General features: G+C 44.8%; 2 protein-coding genes and 2 non-coding genes across 10 annotated transcripts in view; 3 read left to right on the top strand and 1 right to left on the bottom strand.

The window, feature by feature from the left end:
* Positions 1–3,867, bottom strand: part of LOC119453217 (glutamate-rich WD repeat-containing protein 1) — an 84,595-nt gene extending 80,728 nt beyond the window's left edge. For 5 of the 7 annotated variants that reach the window (XR_007467020.1, XR_007467022.1, XR_007467021.1 and 2 more), the window contains exons 1-2: positions 3,510–3,866; positions 2,468–2,609 (exon numbers count right to left, since the gene is read on the bottom strand). Coding sequence is in view for 4 of the 7 variants with exons in the window: in XM_049667644.1 (XP_049523601.1) it covers positions 2,468–2,609; positions 3,510–3,744 (377 nt within the window). In the remaining 3 variants the exon portion in view is untranslated. Of the gene's footprint in view, positions 1–2,467; positions 2,610–3,509 lie in introns of all 7 variants that reach the window. The other 2 variants (XM_049667645.1, XM_049667643.1) reach the window with 1 other exon arrangement.
* Positions 3,868–4,776: 909 nt separating this feature from the next.
* On the top strand, positions 4,777–4,850 carry Trnai-aau (transfer RNA isoleucine (anticodon AAU)). The gene has a single exon. It is a non-coding gene; the product is annotated as a tRNA-Ile (tRNA).
* A 1,718-nt stretch (positions 4,851–6,568) lies between these two features.
* Positions 6,569–8,351, top strand: LOC119453216 (uncharacterized). The gene is made up of 2 exons (XM_037715241.2): positions 6,569–6,914; positions 7,056–8,351. The coding sequence occupies exons 1-2, from the start codon at positions 6,703–6,705 to the stop codon at positions 7,534–7,536; spliced, it is 693 nt and encodes a 230-aa protein (XP_037571169.2). The 5' UTR covers positions 6,569–6,702; the 3' UTR covers positions 7,537–8,351.
* A 9,231-nt stretch (positions 8,352–17,582) lies between these two features.
* Positions 17,583–17,656, top strand: Trnai-aau (transfer RNA isoleucine (anticodon AAU)). Its single transcript has one exon. It is a non-coding gene; the product is annotated as a tRNA-Ile (tRNA).
* Positions 17,657–18,189: the final 533 nt, after the last annotated feature.

Below are 18,189 nucleotides of genomic sequence, written 5' to 3'. Positions count from 1 at the left end.
ACTGGGCCCAGCAGCGGCAATAACAGCATGTGTGTTCTTTCCACAATACACGAACAGCTCCCGGCAATTATTGCATATCAAGAAAATGCGTTGCCCTGAACAGCGTGCTTTCCCACGGGGATTGTCTGATGGAGCAGCTATTCTGTGTGCATGGGTGCACAGTCACACGGCATATCCAAAAAATTATTTCACGGGCTTCCTCTATTCCCTGTGAAAAGTAAATGTGATGTGTATTTTGCTGGAAACACCTCATTATGACATGTCTTACAATTTCCTATGCCGAATTGACATCCTTGACAATTAGAACAACAATTTCAAAGTCAAATAATTAATTTTAATAACCATTGATTGGCTGTCAAGGACTTCAAAAGTACTGGCGGTTTCTCAACAACTCAAAGCAACATGTTTCTGGCCTTACTGGCGTAGAATGAAGCATGCTTTCTTTAAAACTCAGTGCATGATAGCTGGGATACTCTGTATAATATGTTGTATGTGTATATTAAATATTGTAGGGACATTTAACACCATAATAAATATTCCCTTCCCCTTTTATTTTGACCCCCTTGTTTCATTCAATACAATCTAGTGATACTGCAAGCTGCTCCTGCTTGTTTTTCCAGCTGGAACCTTAATTTTTTAAAGCAACAATAAAGATGACTTCGTTTAGTTCTCTTTAACTCTCACTTTGCTTGCCATGGCACTTGGCGTTAGTCAAATGGTGTGTACTTTTCACAGCATTCAAAGAAAGCCAGCCGATATGGATGTCAAGCAGTCCTAAGAAAGGACGAGCCAGCGTCTAAGCGACACTGTAAACACTCCGCTAGACTTGAAAGGCCTGATATTTGGATCAGATGTTCGTGACAACACGGCTGGTGAATTTGATGGATTTGTCTATTGCGCTCAAGAAGCACTCTGGGGATTCCCATAAAGTGAGTCAAATGTCATATCAGCCAGAGTTTACAGTAAGAAACTGCTACCACTCCTCTCAAGAGTCTCTCAGAATTTTTGTGTTCCGAATACCGTATTTACTCGCAATATGAACGCACTTTTTTTCCCCAAAAATATGCGCAAAGTTGGGGGGTGCGTTCATTAGGAGGGGGGGGGGGGGTAAATTTTGAGCGATTTTTTTTCCGCGGCCGCCTCTAAAAAGTTGCAGTTTCATCCCAAAGGTGAACTATCGATTGCGATAGCAAATGCGTACACAGCTACAAGAAGTAAGGATAATAGTTTTATCGGCCGTATAAACGTGCAAACATTCGCTAACTATGTAAATTAACAAGCATGGCGTCCGCGGGCAAAGGCAAACATGTCACACTCGATGACCGCAGACACTCGCTGTCAAAATGTTGGCATGAGGAAGCGCAGTAGCAACAGCGAGTGAAGTGACCTTCGTGCTGTGTATCGCTTCAACGCAAATTGAGCGGCGAGAACAGAGCACGCACAAGCCAGTGTTGCACCTAGACTAAGCCCTTGACGCAGATCGCTGTCAAGATAGGGGCGCGCGGCCGCGCAATACGCAGTTGCTGTGCCGCCCCCCTTCCCCAGCACCATGCGCGCAATGGAATACGGCGCATTGCCTCTCCACTTTATTCCCTTGAACACAGGAGATTGAGGCGCGATCGTCGGCACTGACAGCAAAACTACGTCTGGGTCTGTGGGTCTCCCACCTTTGTTGCTATCGTGTTCAATACAATCGGGTTGGACTGTATACTCCATTTCATACATAGCAGGCAATGCTGTGGAAGCTATACAAGTAGTGCAGTCATAGAAGTCTGACTTCGCACGTTTCACAGCGCAGTTGTACTTCATCTGCAACGCTTTCTACCGAATCACTACTTCGCATGCCAAAGAAACAACTTATGGACAAAATATTTCATTAAATCACATATTGTTTGTGCACTTTTGTGACACTAGCAAGCAATGCACTATGCTGTGGTCGCGAGCGCAAGTGTTGCACTGTGGCCGCTGGTCACAGAAACGTACCAGCGCTCGTTTGGTGGTAAACAGCTTCAGACTTGCGATGGCCTCCAAGTAATCATGACATCATATGTTGCGACATAACAGTATGAGACAATGTTATATCGAATATGATGCGTGCCTATCTCTATCTTTCATGCGTAATGCACTATTTTTTGATCACGAATGCAAATGGTGAGATAAGTCTCTCTAGCATTTATAGCTTTGCCTGCTATGTATGAAACAAAGTATCGGTTTACGATACAATGTTCACTTATACCGCACAAGATGCATTCACACTTTCTAATATATTAGTTTGGCATCAACTTCAAGTTAAATATTTACCCCAATACTAATCTCTTCAGAAAACAGATATGACAAAAAAAATAAAGGAAAAATAATTGTGTCAGCAAGTGAGCCTTTGCCTCTCATACTATAATAGGGTGATTCAAGTTAAGGTGCAACGTGAAGCGCCTAGAATGACACACACAAGAGAAGCAAAGCCAATCACCTCATCTTCATCACCATGAGGTGATTCAAGTGCGATCGCTCGGCCTGGGTGCCAGAGGTAAGGTAGCAAGTCAGTGGGAAGTGGTCGGCCCGGTCGTCCCCCAGGGTGTCCTTGATGATGTCGAAGCTCAGACATGGTGCAACTGTGGAGAAATTATGAATGTCATCATTGTGCAGACATCCTAATGGCAATGATAACAATAATGATGTTCGCATGAGCATCCGCATTAAAACAAGGCAGTAACACGTATGCTTTTTTTTTTTTTTTTGCTGTTTATAACGTGGGCTGGTTGGGAGAAGTGTTCATCCCATCTCATTTTATGGATGTCTATGCGACACTGAAGATTTTCTGTCTCAAATATGCACCAATGCAACATATGTGTTACATCGCTATGCTAAATTTCAACAAGGCCATGAACTAGTGGTATCCATGCTGAGCCGAGAACTGTCAGTTCGATTTCTGATACACTTGATAACTTTCCACGAATTGCATTAAAATAGTGCGACTGGTACAAAATATAGAGTGAACTATACATTCTCTCAGCACTTATAGTCTATTCTTGCTTTCCACCCTTTGGTCGGTAACAAACATTTCTGAAAGCAGAAAAGCGGATTGTTAATGAAATCAATGAGAGGAGGTAGCAGGCCTCGTAACTCCGAACGCACATGCGAGCCGCAGCGCTGGTGGTGACACCTTTTAACGCGGAGTTGAACTAGAGTGCAATAACAGCATTATCGCAATGGCTTATCGTAACTTAGATTCTGGCGTCCCTGCACCGCCAGCAACATATTCATGAATGCATAATGGCTATCATTTTTTCCTTCGACGAGAGAGACACTCAAACACAAGTTGTTGACGCTTTGTGGTCGAACGAACCACCACAAGACGCCGCAACTATCACTGCTGCTGCTGCTGCTGCAGTACATGCCTCCGATGTTCCGGTATCCCGTAAAACTCTCCACAGAGCGCCGCTACACTTGCTCAAAGCGCGCTCGAACCACCTTGTTGATATCCCAAAGAAGACTAAAAAGATTGCACCAACTTGTGGTGGCCTGGTGATAGACGACGTAGGCCGACTGATCGCACTCAAGTTCCTCGCCGTCTTCGTTCGCAGTGGTGGTACCAGGCACGTAAACGCGACGATCTGTTGCGCCGGCAGCTGCAACACCGGTGCCCGCGTCTCCTTCGTCCGACATGTCGTCGTCCTCGATGTCTCCGTCATCCATGTCCTCGAAGTCAGAGTCTGAGTTTCCTCCGCCGCCGGCCTCGTCCGCCATCGTTCGCTACTAGCAGCAGCCGCCTTTTGCTAGGATTGTGCTACGGAAGATCAGTTTCACACGCGGTGTATGCGAAAGACAGCGACGCACATGGAAATCAATGATGGCGGCACCCATAAGCGATGTTCATGATGTCGATGCGAATGACAGTTGTGGCCAGTCAAAGGTTTCACCGGTCCTCCCGCAAAAGCATTTCCAAAGTACACACCATGATCTCCACATCGCGCTTCTCATTTGACTGCTCATTCAAAGTAACAAAAAGCAGCCTCGAAGACGGTCCCTTTGCGTACTACGTTTCCAGCACCTGCAGTTTACAAAAGCATGGCCTTCGTGATTCGCTCCGTCATATCTTAGGGAGCCGTTGCAACCAGCCGCAAAAGATGAAAAAGAAAAAGTAGTTTATAAAACTGCTCGTCAACGTCTTTACGGGCACTAGTAGTATAATATTCTATGCCACTCTTACGCAACTCTTATTCGGTGCTCGCGTCCACAACGTCTGAAAACCACGACCGTCTTGTTGGTATAATTAGCGCATGAAGTTTTTATCACGACCTACTGGTTTTTATAGCCACGCTGCTACTGTGCTCGTAGCTAAGATATCAAATAGATAATAATCTTTGAACGCACGGTTTATGAGACCCCGTTTGCAACATGGAGGCAGGAAATTGTTTGCAAAATCTACTTCGTGAGGACCATGCATTTATTTGAGGGCGTCGACCTGTGGCTACCCCTCACTTAAAATCCTCCAAGCGCGTATGTTTGTTGTGCTGAAATCACCAGGTGCAATTAATAAGCATAATAGGCGACAAAATAACGTCATCGTGCTGGGCTGGTGCAGCATGGTGCTGCAGCACATGCACTGTGTCATACGTGGGGGAAAATTGCACTCCAACCAGTAATCTGGTTTGACCTGATTTCCTATTTTTTGTGCACATCGAATTATTTGTCCGTTGCACTGAATAATTCGTCAAATAAAAAAAAACGTAACGCACAAACTGGGGACAAGCAGAAGTTCGCACTTGCCGCTCGTCTGGCCTGCTAGCTCAGTCGGTTAGAGCGTCGTGCTAATAACGCGAAGGTCGTAGGTTCGATCCCTGCGCAGGCCACATTTTTTTTTTTTTTTCTTGTTGTGTATACGTCTTTTCTTTTTGTATTTTCTCGTAGCTAATTAATTAAATGATTGATCGATGGACACTTAATTCACGCTATATTTCCTGAACAAATAAACCGTTGCTGTGGAGTCCTTCAGAAGTATACTGATCACGCTTATGGGCTAGCGCCTAGCCACCAATAGACGAGTTGCATAAATGCCAGCAACACTGTAAAAAGCTCTGGAGTGTTCAAGCAACACTGTGCAGCGCCGCCATCGTGCATGAAAACACTACACAAAACGCAGTGCACATGCGAATGCGATAGGGACAGACAAGTTTTATCTTGACGTGAACAATCGTCTGCGCAGCATTTTGTGTTCCGTGTTTGTGCAATCACTCCCAACGATGTCGCACCATTCAGGGAAGGTAATTTTCCCCATCACTGGATGGAAGAACGACCTCGCCGTCTTACCTCCGCTGTCAGATCGGAGCGTACATGAATTTTATGCAGGACGATCGGGAACGAAACGAAGCTACGAACGAAGCTACAACTTTCACGTGGAATCGTACGTCAACGTATGTGCCCTGAAGACCAATGTCACCCAAAGCAGGTAAATATTTGTGCAACTGTATCGCATGTAAACGGGCGATAGTCGCAACCGTTGAACTTCTGTGATAAAAGCGCTTTGTTGTTGTGTGAATGTTAAGAAATCATCATGACTTTATTTAAGCTTAGGTTTAAGAAAACAAATTATAGATGAGCTGGTGATATAGTTGATTCTCTTGTCTGAAGTCATGGATGGAGGAGCTTAGCATTCTTTATTTATTTCCAGCGCCGGGCTCACCTTTTGAAGGCGCCATGCTACCGAAGCAAAAAAAAGAACGCGCCACCGTATTCCGTGATGATAGCATTGGACACGACACGCATCATCGATGGAAGCTGCGACTGCCCGGCAGGAAAGCTCGCCTGCAACCACATGATCGCTGTTTTGAGGACTGTCGTGCTCCTACAGTCAAAGGGTTTCTCCGAGGCGCCGGACCAGCTCTCGTGCACGGATTTACCTCAGCAATGGAGGATTCCCCGCAGAAGCGCGATCAGAGGATGCCCGCTTCAATCCGTGGACTGGCGCAAAGTGAAAGAAGGCGGGACTAGTGCGCCAAAGTTTGCCTTGCCGAAAGAGCGCCGTGTACGCCGTAGAAATCGGCAGGAGCAAGAAGAGGCGAAGCAAAAGTTTGCTCAAGAGCTGCTTTCGTTTGACCCCGATAATGACTTCGCGAAAGCGCTCCTCCTAACCGACGAAGGCGAGACCGTGCAGTCCAGGTTCGGGCTGGTGTCCTCATTGGCGCCACAGAGCTACCAGCAGTCCCTGCTGCCACACGGTTTCACCGTTTTTCTTTCTGGCTTACAACCAGCAAACGAAGAAGATCCTTGGGAAAGCATCCCGACTCTGACTTTCTTCGAAAGCAGCCCAGCCTGGAATCCTCCAGCACACCTTGGGACAAACAGTGTTGTGCAGGTCAGAGGCTGGTCAATGTTCCTTGCAAGGAATTACTATGAATCTCTCAAATGTTGTGTGTGGGTGCCAAACCCTTGTGTGAATTATATTTAGCCATGGTTTCGATGCTATAGGCTGAGTCATCACATTTAATATTTTAATTGCCTTTGACCCCCGTTTGGTAGCACATAGATGTGCACATTCATATAGTTCCCGTCACTAGGTCGTATCGGACAGATGTAATATTTTGTATCTTTAGCAACCCCACAAATATTAAGATGTAAATCTTTTTATCCGTTAGGCCTTTGTGTGCACTGAGTGTGAGAAACATGCAATGTTTTTAATTTTCACATCTGTCTGGCATTTATTTCATGCATCAGGAGATATGTATGACACCAGTGGCAGCTGAAGCACTTGAAAAGGACAGCCGCCAGCAGGCAAAAAGTGCAACATGGCATCAGGAACGCCGGCTTCGTGTCACCTCCTCCAACTTTGGTGTGGTCCTGAATAGGAAGGAGTGGACAGTAAAGGGCCTGCAAAACCTCACAGCTGCCAGAGACCTTTCTAGAGTTGCTGCAGTCAAGTTAGTATTTTCTTTTCATCCTTTTAAATGCATGAACTAAGTATATATACCACAGAGTGGCATTAGCATATCCAAAAATTGTAATAGACATTGTGCAGTAACTAACATTGCACTCAGTTTATTTCCGTTACATTTTTCCAGTTACGGCATCAAGATGGAACCGCTAGCTGCTCAACGCTACGAGGATGCTCTACGCCGTCTGGGCCACGCTCCTACAGTTAGTACCTGTGGATTGCTGGTTAACCCAGCCTTTCCTTGGTTGGGTGCGTCGCCCGACAGGATTGTGTACGACCCCACAGAACAATCCTATGGTGTAGTAGAGATCAAGTGTCCCTACTCTCTACGTGACCACAAGGCGTCTGCCCTTCTAAACACTGATTTCTGTTGCATAATCAGGGATGGTGTACCAGAGCTTAAGAGGGACCACCAGTATTATCATCAACTGCTTGGGCAGATGGGTGTATCACAGTTGCGCTGGGGTGACTTTGTGGTATATGGAGGAGATTTTCTTTTGATCGAACGAATAAGATTTAATGAGAATGAATGGAAAAGTGCCAGAGAGGTGCTCGACAACTTTTACATGGACACACTGCTGCCATATCTGTCAAGCACTGTAATCTGATACAGTAAACAACGCAAGAATGGCATGTCAAAAAGACAAGTAGGGCTGCAAACATTTTATTGCACAGAAGATGGCAGCATCACGAGGTAGTGAGGATTGACAACATATGACTAGAAAATAAGGCGTCTTTAAGGAACACTGTGGACAGATCAGTTTGTATCTTCTTTCAGAAGTGATGGCTGGAAGTTTGTCAGGAAGGCACACACGGCCCACATCTGATTCGCTAAGGGTACAAGGGAGATTGGAATCGAGCGGTCAAAAATGTGATATCCCTTGATTTTCTCGATCTTCCTTTCCACATGTATCCTGATTGCTGCGATTTCCTGAGTCTCCTCCACTTCTGTGGGAGTAAATTGCCCATGCATGAGGAAGGGTGGAATGTTCAGCATTACTTTCTTGCTTTGCAGCAGGTCTTTTATTTTAAATCCCTTGTCAGCCATGACTGAGTCACCTGTGTCAAACTTCAGGTCTAAAAATCCACTCTTCTCCACACACTCTCTGTCAGACGTACACCCAGTAAATAGTTCCGAAACAAAAGTAAGTACTCCATGAGGGGAGATGCCTACGAGGGCTTTGAACGTATGGGTAGACTTGTATGAGGAATAGACTTGTGATTGCGTCACAAAAGATGTTGGCACATCACATCTAATCTCAGTGGCATCCAAGATGACACGTGTTGATGGATATTTCTCCTTGAAAGCAGATGGCATGGCAGCATCAATAGCTTGTCGTGATATCCATGTTGTCGTTTCTGTTACTTGCAAATAGATATAGTCGAGCACTGCAGAAAAAATTCTTGACACCGTGCTGATAGAGACGTTAAACAAGTGGCCGATGTGTCTGTGAAATAAGCCAACTCGAAGTTTAACAAGCACAAGAAAGAGTTGGTTCTATACACCAATCTTGTGTCGCCGACCTCTATATTCAACATTTCGTAGCCCACTCCTCGTACGCTTGCGTGCAATGTTTTCACCATTTTCTCCAAAGTCAAGGAGATGCATGAGAGCACAGAAGTGCTTGTAGCTGGGCAGTCCAGTGTAAAACTCAATGTCATCAGTGTTGTCCTTGAATCTTTCAATTCCAAATGGAGGCAATTCTTCCAGCTTCTCAATATTTTTCTGTGCAGTGACAAGCTCCGTACGAAGCAGCTTTAATTCATTATTTTGCGCCTTCATTTGCAGCTTCAGGCGCTGATTTTCTGCTTCAGTTGCTTTGCTTGCAACGAGTTTATTTTGTAGGAGAGCAATAGTTTCTCCTAAAGAACTTACTTGCAGCTTCAGGTGTTTATTTTCAGCCTGTGTATCTGCTTCGCTTGCTTTGCTTGCAGCCAGCTCCTGCTCTAGGGCAGAAATATTTTTTCTGCATGCACAAATACTTCCAGAGGCTGGTTCTTCTGGTGACTGTTGCTGTTTGTCAGGAAGCAAAGTGGAGCCCGTATCTTCAACATTGACATCAGTGCCTTCACTATTTTTGTTGCATCTATCTGCTGAGTTTTCCTTGTCATCTGCTCGGTTATCGTTACGGGTGTCTACCTTTTGTCCTGTAGTGGGAAGCCCTTGAGCCTTACCATTACACTTCCTTTTAGATGATGCAACTTTCTGAAGTGGTGCCCGTTGAGCGGGGTGGTTTCCTCGGCGGCTTTGGCTGCTTGAATAAAAATGTGGATGGCACAGCAGACTGGTGTAAGTGTCGGTAACCATTAGCAACGTTAGCAACAAAGTCACTCTCAAGAAAGTGGAGAGAGCAGACCCTGGTGGCCTTCGAAACTGTGAAGAGTGGGCCTTCGTCTCGCCTGATGGCTGCAATCCACTTTTTGTATATGTCCTGGTCTCTTGGGAATCTGTGGTATGACACCTGTGAATAAAAGTCAATATTCAGAATGTTTTCTGTCTTGATTGGGACATATCTAAACAATGCTCTCCTAAAACAAGAAATTGACGATGCTATGCAAGACAGTTATGGTTTCGAACACTCGACAAATCTGCGCAACCGCGGTGTACGCACATGGCTGCACCGCTGCGAATTTCTCGATTTCAGGTGCTTATATGCGCAGGGCTTTACGACAACAGACCGGATTTTTTTTTTTTTTTTCGATGAAGGCAGATACAGTAACTTATAGCAAAATAAAACACGAAAAGCCGTTTTGACATGCATACAGGGCTCGACTATAAGTGCGTGTGCACAGTAATGCAGCCGTCAGGCGAAATGCACGGTATGTCTGACATTGTCGGTCCACACACACATAGCCGTCTTACTTGACCACATCACACGACACAAGTACTGCCTGCGAACAACGCGAACCGGATGTGTTTCGCCGCCAACATAAACGGCGAAGACGGTGCTTCGACGTAAACATTCGCAGAGCTGTGACAAACCACAAATGGCCTCCGCCCTTAAAGAATGGTAGTATGCGCGCACAGCACGGTCTAAAAACGTTCCTTTTACAGTGTAACACAACGATATAGCCCTTTGCTTAGGGAGACGAGTGGTCAAAACCATGTAACGGCGTCTGGTAAACATCGTGCCGCATCCCACAAACCGCAAATGGTTTCAGGTTTTTAAAGGCATTTACCTATTAATTTCATCGCTAAAGCGTATCGAGATCACTTATAGATGAATTAAGTCACATATCTAGCGATATAAATAAGTAAAAACATGCTTAATGACAAAAACAAGCCACTGCCTGACAAGCGCACGACGGAGGTGCGATGCAGCAAGAAGGAACTTACTTTTTGTCCAGACTTGTCAAAGCCACCAAATTGCGTGCACAGTGGCACACAGCAGTTAACTGGCATGGCACCAGTTCACAGTCGCCCCACAACAGCACGAAAAAGGATGAGTTCGCCACAAACGTCGATTCAGTACGCCAAGCCGGTATCACGCGCGTACCAAACGGGCGAAACGCCCACGACTATTCATGCACAATGGCGGCCGCTGGCTACTTCCTGTACACAAATACAGATGGCGCTGCAACGAATCTTGTTTTGCAACTCGTCTATACCAATTATCTTCCTTTATTTCACTTTTCCTTTGAAATGGAAGAAACTTCTTCCGCATTTCCTGTCATAGTTATCTTCGAGCACAAGTTAGAATATGCGCGAATTAACGTTCAGCTGCTTTTGGATGGATGGGATAACTTTATTGTAAGGTCCTGCGGGCTACGGGGCGCAAGGCACCATAGAGCTGCTTTTGCGCCATATATAATTTGGAAAATATATAGAGGTGCCGTCGTAGTTGTCGGTTATAGCGTCATGCTAATAACGCGAAGGTCTTAAGTTCGAATTGCCGCGCGACTGGCCGCTCGAGGCACTTTGCACGTATTCGCGGGCATCTTTCGCGCCCGGAAAAACACTTTTATGTAGCACGAGAAAGCTGCATCGGGAGTTTGTCATGTTGCTCTACAATTTTATCATTGTCACTTTTCACCTAGTTGTAATATTTGATAAGTTGATTGCTTAATTAAGACTAATTATGTAATTAAGCGGAATGCAAAAAAAATCTGAGTATCTCCAAGCGACGGCGAATAACGTCACCTTGGTTCTGTCCAGCTACGTAAAGCATTTGCATGTCTTTAAATCTTGGTGCATGATAGTTGGGACACCGCTGTACCTCTATGGGCCCAAGGCAGAGAGGCATGCCGAGGCTGATATCATTGTGGATTCTTCCTTTGAATTTTAACCCTATATCAGGCGCTGTGTACACAATTCTGTACGTCAATTAAGACAGTGCATCGACAGCAAAATCAGTGATGAAAGTAATGATATTTAAAATGCTTCGGATACATCTTGGAACTGTTCTGGTTAGAATTGTGCTGCAGGTTTGAATAAAGAGTGCAAAATGTTTTAGTAAAACGAGTGTTGCATAACTTTCAAGTGGCTGGATTGGTGTTTTTCAACCTGCAAGACATTAAATATATATAGTTAGTGTTCTCATATCGATAATGTTCTCGTAGTGAGTTTTCCCGTGGAGTGCACGTCCTGTACACTGGACAAAACTCATCCTAAGAATTGAAAACTCCCGTGAAGCTGTACGCTCTTTATGATTAAGGACTGCGGTGGACTTTATGATTAAGGACTTAAGGACTGCGGTGAACGTAAGTTTTCAATCAGCAAAATTAATTGGCGACTGAAAAGAGTTAGGCGGGCTTGGAGCCCCTCGACCACTGCCAACTCTACTGCAGATTTTTTTTTTTTCTTACCTTCTTGAGTTTCGATCTCGAGGGATAAATAGGTTTACCACGGTAAAAACTCAAACATGTTTTAAAACGAATAGTTTTCTTTGACTCTCTCAGCTGTTTTCGCTTTGGTCGGAAGTATAGGTCTGTGGTCGATGCTCAGACTCGGCAAAGAAAACTTTCGTTCCTTCGCTCTCTCATGCTTTCTCACTTTCTCTCTTTCTGGCTCTGTCGAAAGAGTTAATTCGCTCTTTCATTCGGGCTATTCCATTACATTGACCATCACCTTCGATGGTTTCTGCACAAATTTCTTAGCCCATCTTCCCTCTATCCCGCTAAGTACTACTATACTACCGGTCTGCTTTCGGCAGCGGCGACATAGGCAAACTCGCCGTGAATTTGGCCTAATATAGATCACTCAAAAAATAAGAAACAGCCCAGTCGCCAGCCTTTCGCAAAGACAACGTTTATTCGTCGCAGGGATCGCTTGGAAGCGCCGCCTTTGGCAGAACGGCAAGGTCTAGGGAAAAAAACAGGCCAACGAAACGTTGGAGCATGCCGATGGGGTAGCCACGGGCGACAGGCTCATCTCGCACCTGTACGTCGTTGGCATCTACGTGGCCGGCATAGCCGGTAGGTACGAAAGCGCCAATCACACGGTCGGTGAAACAATCTCCGCGGGAAATACGCCATGACGCTCGTTTATAAGATGAGCGCATAAGTGCGCGCGGCATGGGCGATGATGGTGCGCACGTTTGAGCTCGAAGGTAGTAGAACGGCGGCTCTACGATGTGGACCCTCGCAAGGCGATATGTGAGCAGCGGGTCCACAATTGTCACCGTCTTGGTCGACGAAAGATCCGTACGACGGTCGGGGGGTATACTCACGCAGTAGCGCGCTAGAGCCTGGAGTTCGCGTCCACAAACCATGGCGGAAGGTACTAGGAAGGCGACGCCATGGACGAGGTCATCGCGGGGACCGCATTCGTCGACGTCGACTCCGTCTTCGTGGACGTCGTCCAGACGGTCGACGCGTACTCCAGGTGGCGTCCGGTGCTCGGCGCGTCGATTTTTCCCCGACCGCCATCGACACTTTCGTTGACGGTGTCCCTCCGAGGATGTTGGCCGTGACCTCGCCGTCTAAAGTGGCCATGTAGTGGAGCTGTGCTCTCAGCGTACGTCGTCGTGAACGTAAGCCCTGTGGTGTTCCGCGGAGAGGCCGGAACACGTGGGAACGGAGAAGAGGCATGACGTCTAGTCTCGTCTCCCAAAATGACGTCAGACAAGACACGCGCTGTTCTTCTACTTTTGTCCTCTTCTGTTCCATGACTATAGAGGAACGTGACCGAGCGTCGGCGGAGGATTTTGGCAAGCTGCCGAGGGAGGGATGCCATCCAGCTTAATAATGATGCAGAAATTTCCGGTTAAAGTAGAAACAAAAAAAATGAGGGTGAGAAAAAACATAAAAACACAAATAAAAGTAATCAGGTTATTTTGCTTTTCGGCAGCATGCATTCGGCGCCTGTTGCGTTACATTTGCGTTAGAAAAAAAAAACGAAGTTGTTGCGGCCAACAACAAACGCAACAAAATGTTTACTTGCACAGATGTGGTCTGGCGGCATCCCCATTATGCTACCTCTCCAATGAACCAGAATCCATCGATCACTTTTTATTATCGAAGAAGCACCCCAGGAGCCGCACAGGTGTCCTGACTGCGGCGTGGCCACGCGACCATCCGCAGCCCATTTGTTTTGGGAGTGTCAGCGCTACGCTAAGCAGCGGGACCACCACCTGAGGGCGGTGCAAGTGTCGTCCTACGAGGAGTGGATTAGGCCGGCAACTGGATTGGCGGATTCCGACAGGGCCATCCTGGACTCGCTCTTGGGTTTCGCCAAGGACACGCAGCTTCTAGGACGGCTCTAATTTCTCCTTCCCTCTCCCCTTCCTATTCCACATAATAGGCCTTCGAGCCATCCTCCAAAAAATACATTTTCATCATCATCATCATTATCGTGTCGGCGCTTTTCTAATCATCGACAGCAATGTTTGGAAATCCCACTTCGCAATCTAGGACTGCCTTTAAGCAGTCCAGTTATACTCTCACTTGGAGCCACGGTATTAGGATATGGCCACGGGAATGTTTGTCGAGCAATTTATAATTTTCTTTGTGGCACAAAAAGATTGCCTTATTAATATTTTCCCATCTTTCCATGATTGATTTATTTATCCTTCAATAAATTAAACATTTAGAAAATTCAAAAAGTAATGTCACAAAATCACAATTATAGTAGTAGTAATATTATTATTCAAAATTTACGTCTCTCCTTTACTGTACTTAATTAATTATTAAATTCATATTAATACTCCTATCTAGGTAAGGCTGACTAACTTAGTATAGACTACTTAATTCTTTTATTATCGGTTCGTTTCACATCTTCAATTATTTATTTATTTTCCTTTAATTTTTATTACTTATTTATTTCTAAACTAATTTATTTTAAATTTCTATCATAATACCACCCGGTTCGTGGCCTATCCCCCACAGTGGGTTGTGCCATTGCATGATTGAGGCATCATCATCATCATCATCATCATCATCATCAACAACAACAACAACAACAAGTGCCCATTCATCGAAGCTTAATTGTCCAACTATACAGGGTGGTCCCCCGCGATCTGTCATCGCCAGGGTTACGTGCCTGGAGCATTTATTTAGACATTACTGAAAACTCACGACAGGGAAAAATTGTCACCCACCCGACTGTGCACCCCGAAGCCACATAGGAAACGTATACGGATTTCTCAGAAAGCTTCGATGTTGAAAATCGTGAACTGGTCCGGGAAAAAAAAAAAAAAAAAAAAAAAAAAAAAAAAAAAAAAAAAACTTCAAGTGGGAAGCTCGTTTTCGTTTCATTTGCAGCTTCGTGTTATACAGTCCAGTGAGTGACAATTATTTTGAGTTTGTGAACTCTCCACCATCTTGCGGGAAGTTCAGCAGAGGTTATTTGCCATTACTGAAAACTTTAACCGATTCTCAGAGGACATGACGTAGCGCGAAATTTGGTATTGGAATGTTGCACATTTAGTCGAATGAGAAGAAGTATAGGTACTGTGGAAGTGGTGTATTAGCTTCGTCCAAATTCCAAAAATTCCAAGGCGCAATTAAGAACAACGGCTGACCGAGAAATAAAAAAAAAAATAGGATACACAGATCCCGCGCATCCCAGTCTCGACATACCCCGGCCGTTCGGCGAGAAATTAAGACATGCTGATTGTTGGGTGGGATGTTGGTATATATATATATATATATATATATATATATATATATATATATATATATATGTGTGTGTGTGTGTGTGTGTGTGTGTGTGTGTGTGTGTGTGTGTGTGTGTGTGTGTGTGTGTGTGTGTGTGTGTGTGTGTGTGTGTGTGTGTGTGTACTATGTATACAGAGTGTTTCAGCGAACACTTTCAGAAATTCTGAAAGGTTGCCTGTGTCAGATAGCACAATTTTAGTTCATGAGCTGGTCTACTCGAAGAGGCGGACATACTTGCACAAGAAATTGAAATGCATAATCGAATAATTAACAAAACTTTACTAATTAAGTTTTTAACTAATTACCTGATGGCCCATATTGCAATTTACAAATTGTAGCCGTGGAGTTCGCAAGGCGGATCCACTTGGAACGAATTCTCGGGATGGCACCATGCAGTTTCGAGACATTAATTCCCGAACTTTGCGAAGAAATGCATTGGCGTTGCAGTTAGCTTCTTAACAAAACGTCGTTTTATGCATTGAATCACAAAATTAATTGGAACGCCAATGCATTTCTCCGCAAAGTTCGGGAATTAATATCTTGAAACTGGTGTCATCGTGAGAATTAATTCCAAGTGGATCCGCCTTGCGAACTCCACGGCTACAATTTGTAAATTGCAATATGGGCCATCAGGTAATTAGTTAAAATTTTAATTAGTGATTTTTTTTCTAATTATTCAATTAAGCATTTCAATTTCTTGTGCAAGTAATGTCCGCCTCTTCGAGTAGACCAACTCATTAACTAGAATTGGACTATCTGCCACAGGCAACCTTAAATAAAATTTGAAAGTGTTCGCTGAAACACCCTGTATATGTACTGTAGCTGACATTAAGAGCAAGAAATGGAGCTGGACAGACCATGTTATGCGAAGGATAGATAACCGGTGGACCATTAGGGTTACAGAATGGATACCAAGAGAAGGGAAGCGCAATCGAGGACAGCAGAAAACTGGGTGGGGTGATGAACTTAGGAAATTTGCAGGCCCAAGTCGTAATCGGCTAGCGCGAGACAGGGGTAATTGGAGATCGCAGGGAGACGCCTTCGTCTTGCAGTGGACATAAATACAGGCTGATGATCGATGATGTACTGAACGGAAGCGTGATCGCGACACGCGCAGGTTTGGGACGTCATCGCCGTCATGACAAGTGTTGTACAGTGGTACGTACGCAGTTCCTAAGTCTATTTGACATGTGGTTTGTGTCAAAAACGAAGATGGAAATTTCTGTACTCCGTCGAAGAAATGTTCAAATATGTTCAATGGGGAGGCCGATCATGAAGATGGGGGTGCTGTCTAATAACACAGCTAGCGTCTCCACGAGCGAAGAACGCGAAAAACTGGCGCGTGACATACTCGCCAAACGTCTCAAATTGTAGTTTCGGCTTTGGCACGAGAGAAGCATAGGCGCGTGGCAGTGGCAGATTAGAGCATCGAGCCGTTGTGCTTCCAGGCAGATTGGTTTGGTTTGGTGTCTATACGTATAACATAACCCACTACGGGGGATTGGCCATGAATGGGGCGGCAGTGGGTAGAAAAAGGCAGAACACTTAAAGAGGATTTTTTTTTATTTAAGACTTGAGATATTAAATGAGTTCTAATCGTTAAATCAATTTTCATGCTATAGTATCTTGAAATTTCAAGTTGATATTTTTCTTGTAGAAAGTAAAGCAATAAAGTTAACATGGCAGACTCATTGTTTCCATTACAAAATCAAATATGGCATCACATACGCTCCTATGGCAGTGTCCTAGTGCATGTCGACGCCCCCAGAGACAGTATGACAGGTTAGCGTAATGGCTAATCCAAGTTGGTGGAGGGGACCTTCTCGAAGTCGTTTTCTATGCACGGTGAACCAACGACACTCTATAAAGAAATGATCCATAGTTTCGGGTTGATTGCCATAAAAACATTCAGGGGAAGGTTCCAAACCGGACCTATGGGAATAGAAATTAAACCTTGGTATTCGGCAACGCATTCGCGTAAATGAAACTTCAAATTTTCTTGTTGAAAACCATCTGCTGTGCCAAGGAAATCTAAGATGCCGAAAATCGGTGTTGTTTAATACAGATGAATTGGCACGTTCTTCTTGAACGGAAATTTTTTAAAATATTGCAGAAGTGACGTATGCCAAAGGTATTACGATCCTCAGTACCGGTCCTGTAAGAGATGCCGCTTCTATATATAGTGCGCCTGCTGACTCGTTTAAAGTGAGTCCCACTTGCCCTGGCACTCATACCAGATGGGTGAGGCGTAAAGGCTGTGGGATGGATGAATGTGTTTAATCTCACCCATCGGCCGCAATTTCTTTTTTTCTTTTTTTGAATTGAAGAGCCCCGAAATAAGGCAAAGTATGCTTAAAAAATGAAGTCAACGCTCGAGTACGTACATTTAGGCGCACGTTAAGGAAACCCAGGTGGTCAAAGATAATCCAGAGTCCCACTACTTCGTGCCTCATAATAATTACGTAGCTTTGGCACGTAAAGCTCCACAAATAAATAAAATTAATCAGAGGTACGTAGCGTGCTCAGAAATTGCATTATCTGAACCACCGTAGCATCTGGCCTGCTAGCTCAGTCGGTTAGAGCGTCGTGCTAATAACGCGAAGGTCGTAGGTTCGATCCCTGCGCAGGCCACTTTTTTTTTTTTTTTATGACGCCGTAATGTAATGCCCTTGTTCTTTTTTTCTCGAATCTGATTGGTAGGTTGAGTATTTGGATAATCATCAGCCCATTTTTTTAGTTTCACAGCAGGACGAAACGATTCCCCAATTACCCCTGTCTCGCGCTAGCCGATTCCAACTTGCACCTGAACATTTCCTAATTTCATCGCCCCATCTAATTTTCTGCCGTCCTCGACTGCGCTTCCATCCCTTCCCTTAGCATCTATTCTGCAACTCTAATGGTCCACCCGTTATCTGCCCTACACATTACACCGCCTGTCAAGCTCCATTTGTTTTTATCTTAATGTCAACTAGAATATCGGCTATCCCTGTTTGCTCTCTGATCCACACCGCTCTCTTCCTGCTTCTTAAGGTTACGCCTAACATTTTTCGTTACATCGTTCTTTGCGCGGTACTTAACTCATCGATCTTTGTTGATCTCCAAGTTGCTGCCCCATATGTTTTTGCCCCATATAAAGAAATTTTCTTGACCAATTGTCGTAGAGC

Source organism: Dermacentor silvarum, chromosome 5 (assembly GCF_013339745.2).
Source record: "Dermacentor silvarum isolate Dsil-2018 chromosome 5, BIME_Dsil_1.4, whole genome shotgun sequence".
Lineage (NCBI taxonomy): Eukaryota > Metazoa > Arthropoda > Arachnida > Ixodida > Ixodidae > Dermacentor > Dermacentor silvarum.
This window is presented reverse-complemented; position numbering and strand designations above follow the sequence as displayed.

What these genes read in the sequence shown, in the direction of transcription:
- LOC119453216 (XM_037715241.2), top strand. Translation starts at nt 6,703, where the DNA reads ATGCATCAGGAGATATGTATGACACCAGTGGCAGCTGAAGCACTTGAA. An exon ending in TCTAGAGTTGCTGCAGTCAA is followed by an intron (nt 6,915 to 7,055) that starts GTTAGTATTTTC and finishes ACATTTTTCCAG; the next exon opens with TTACGGCATCAAGATGGAAC.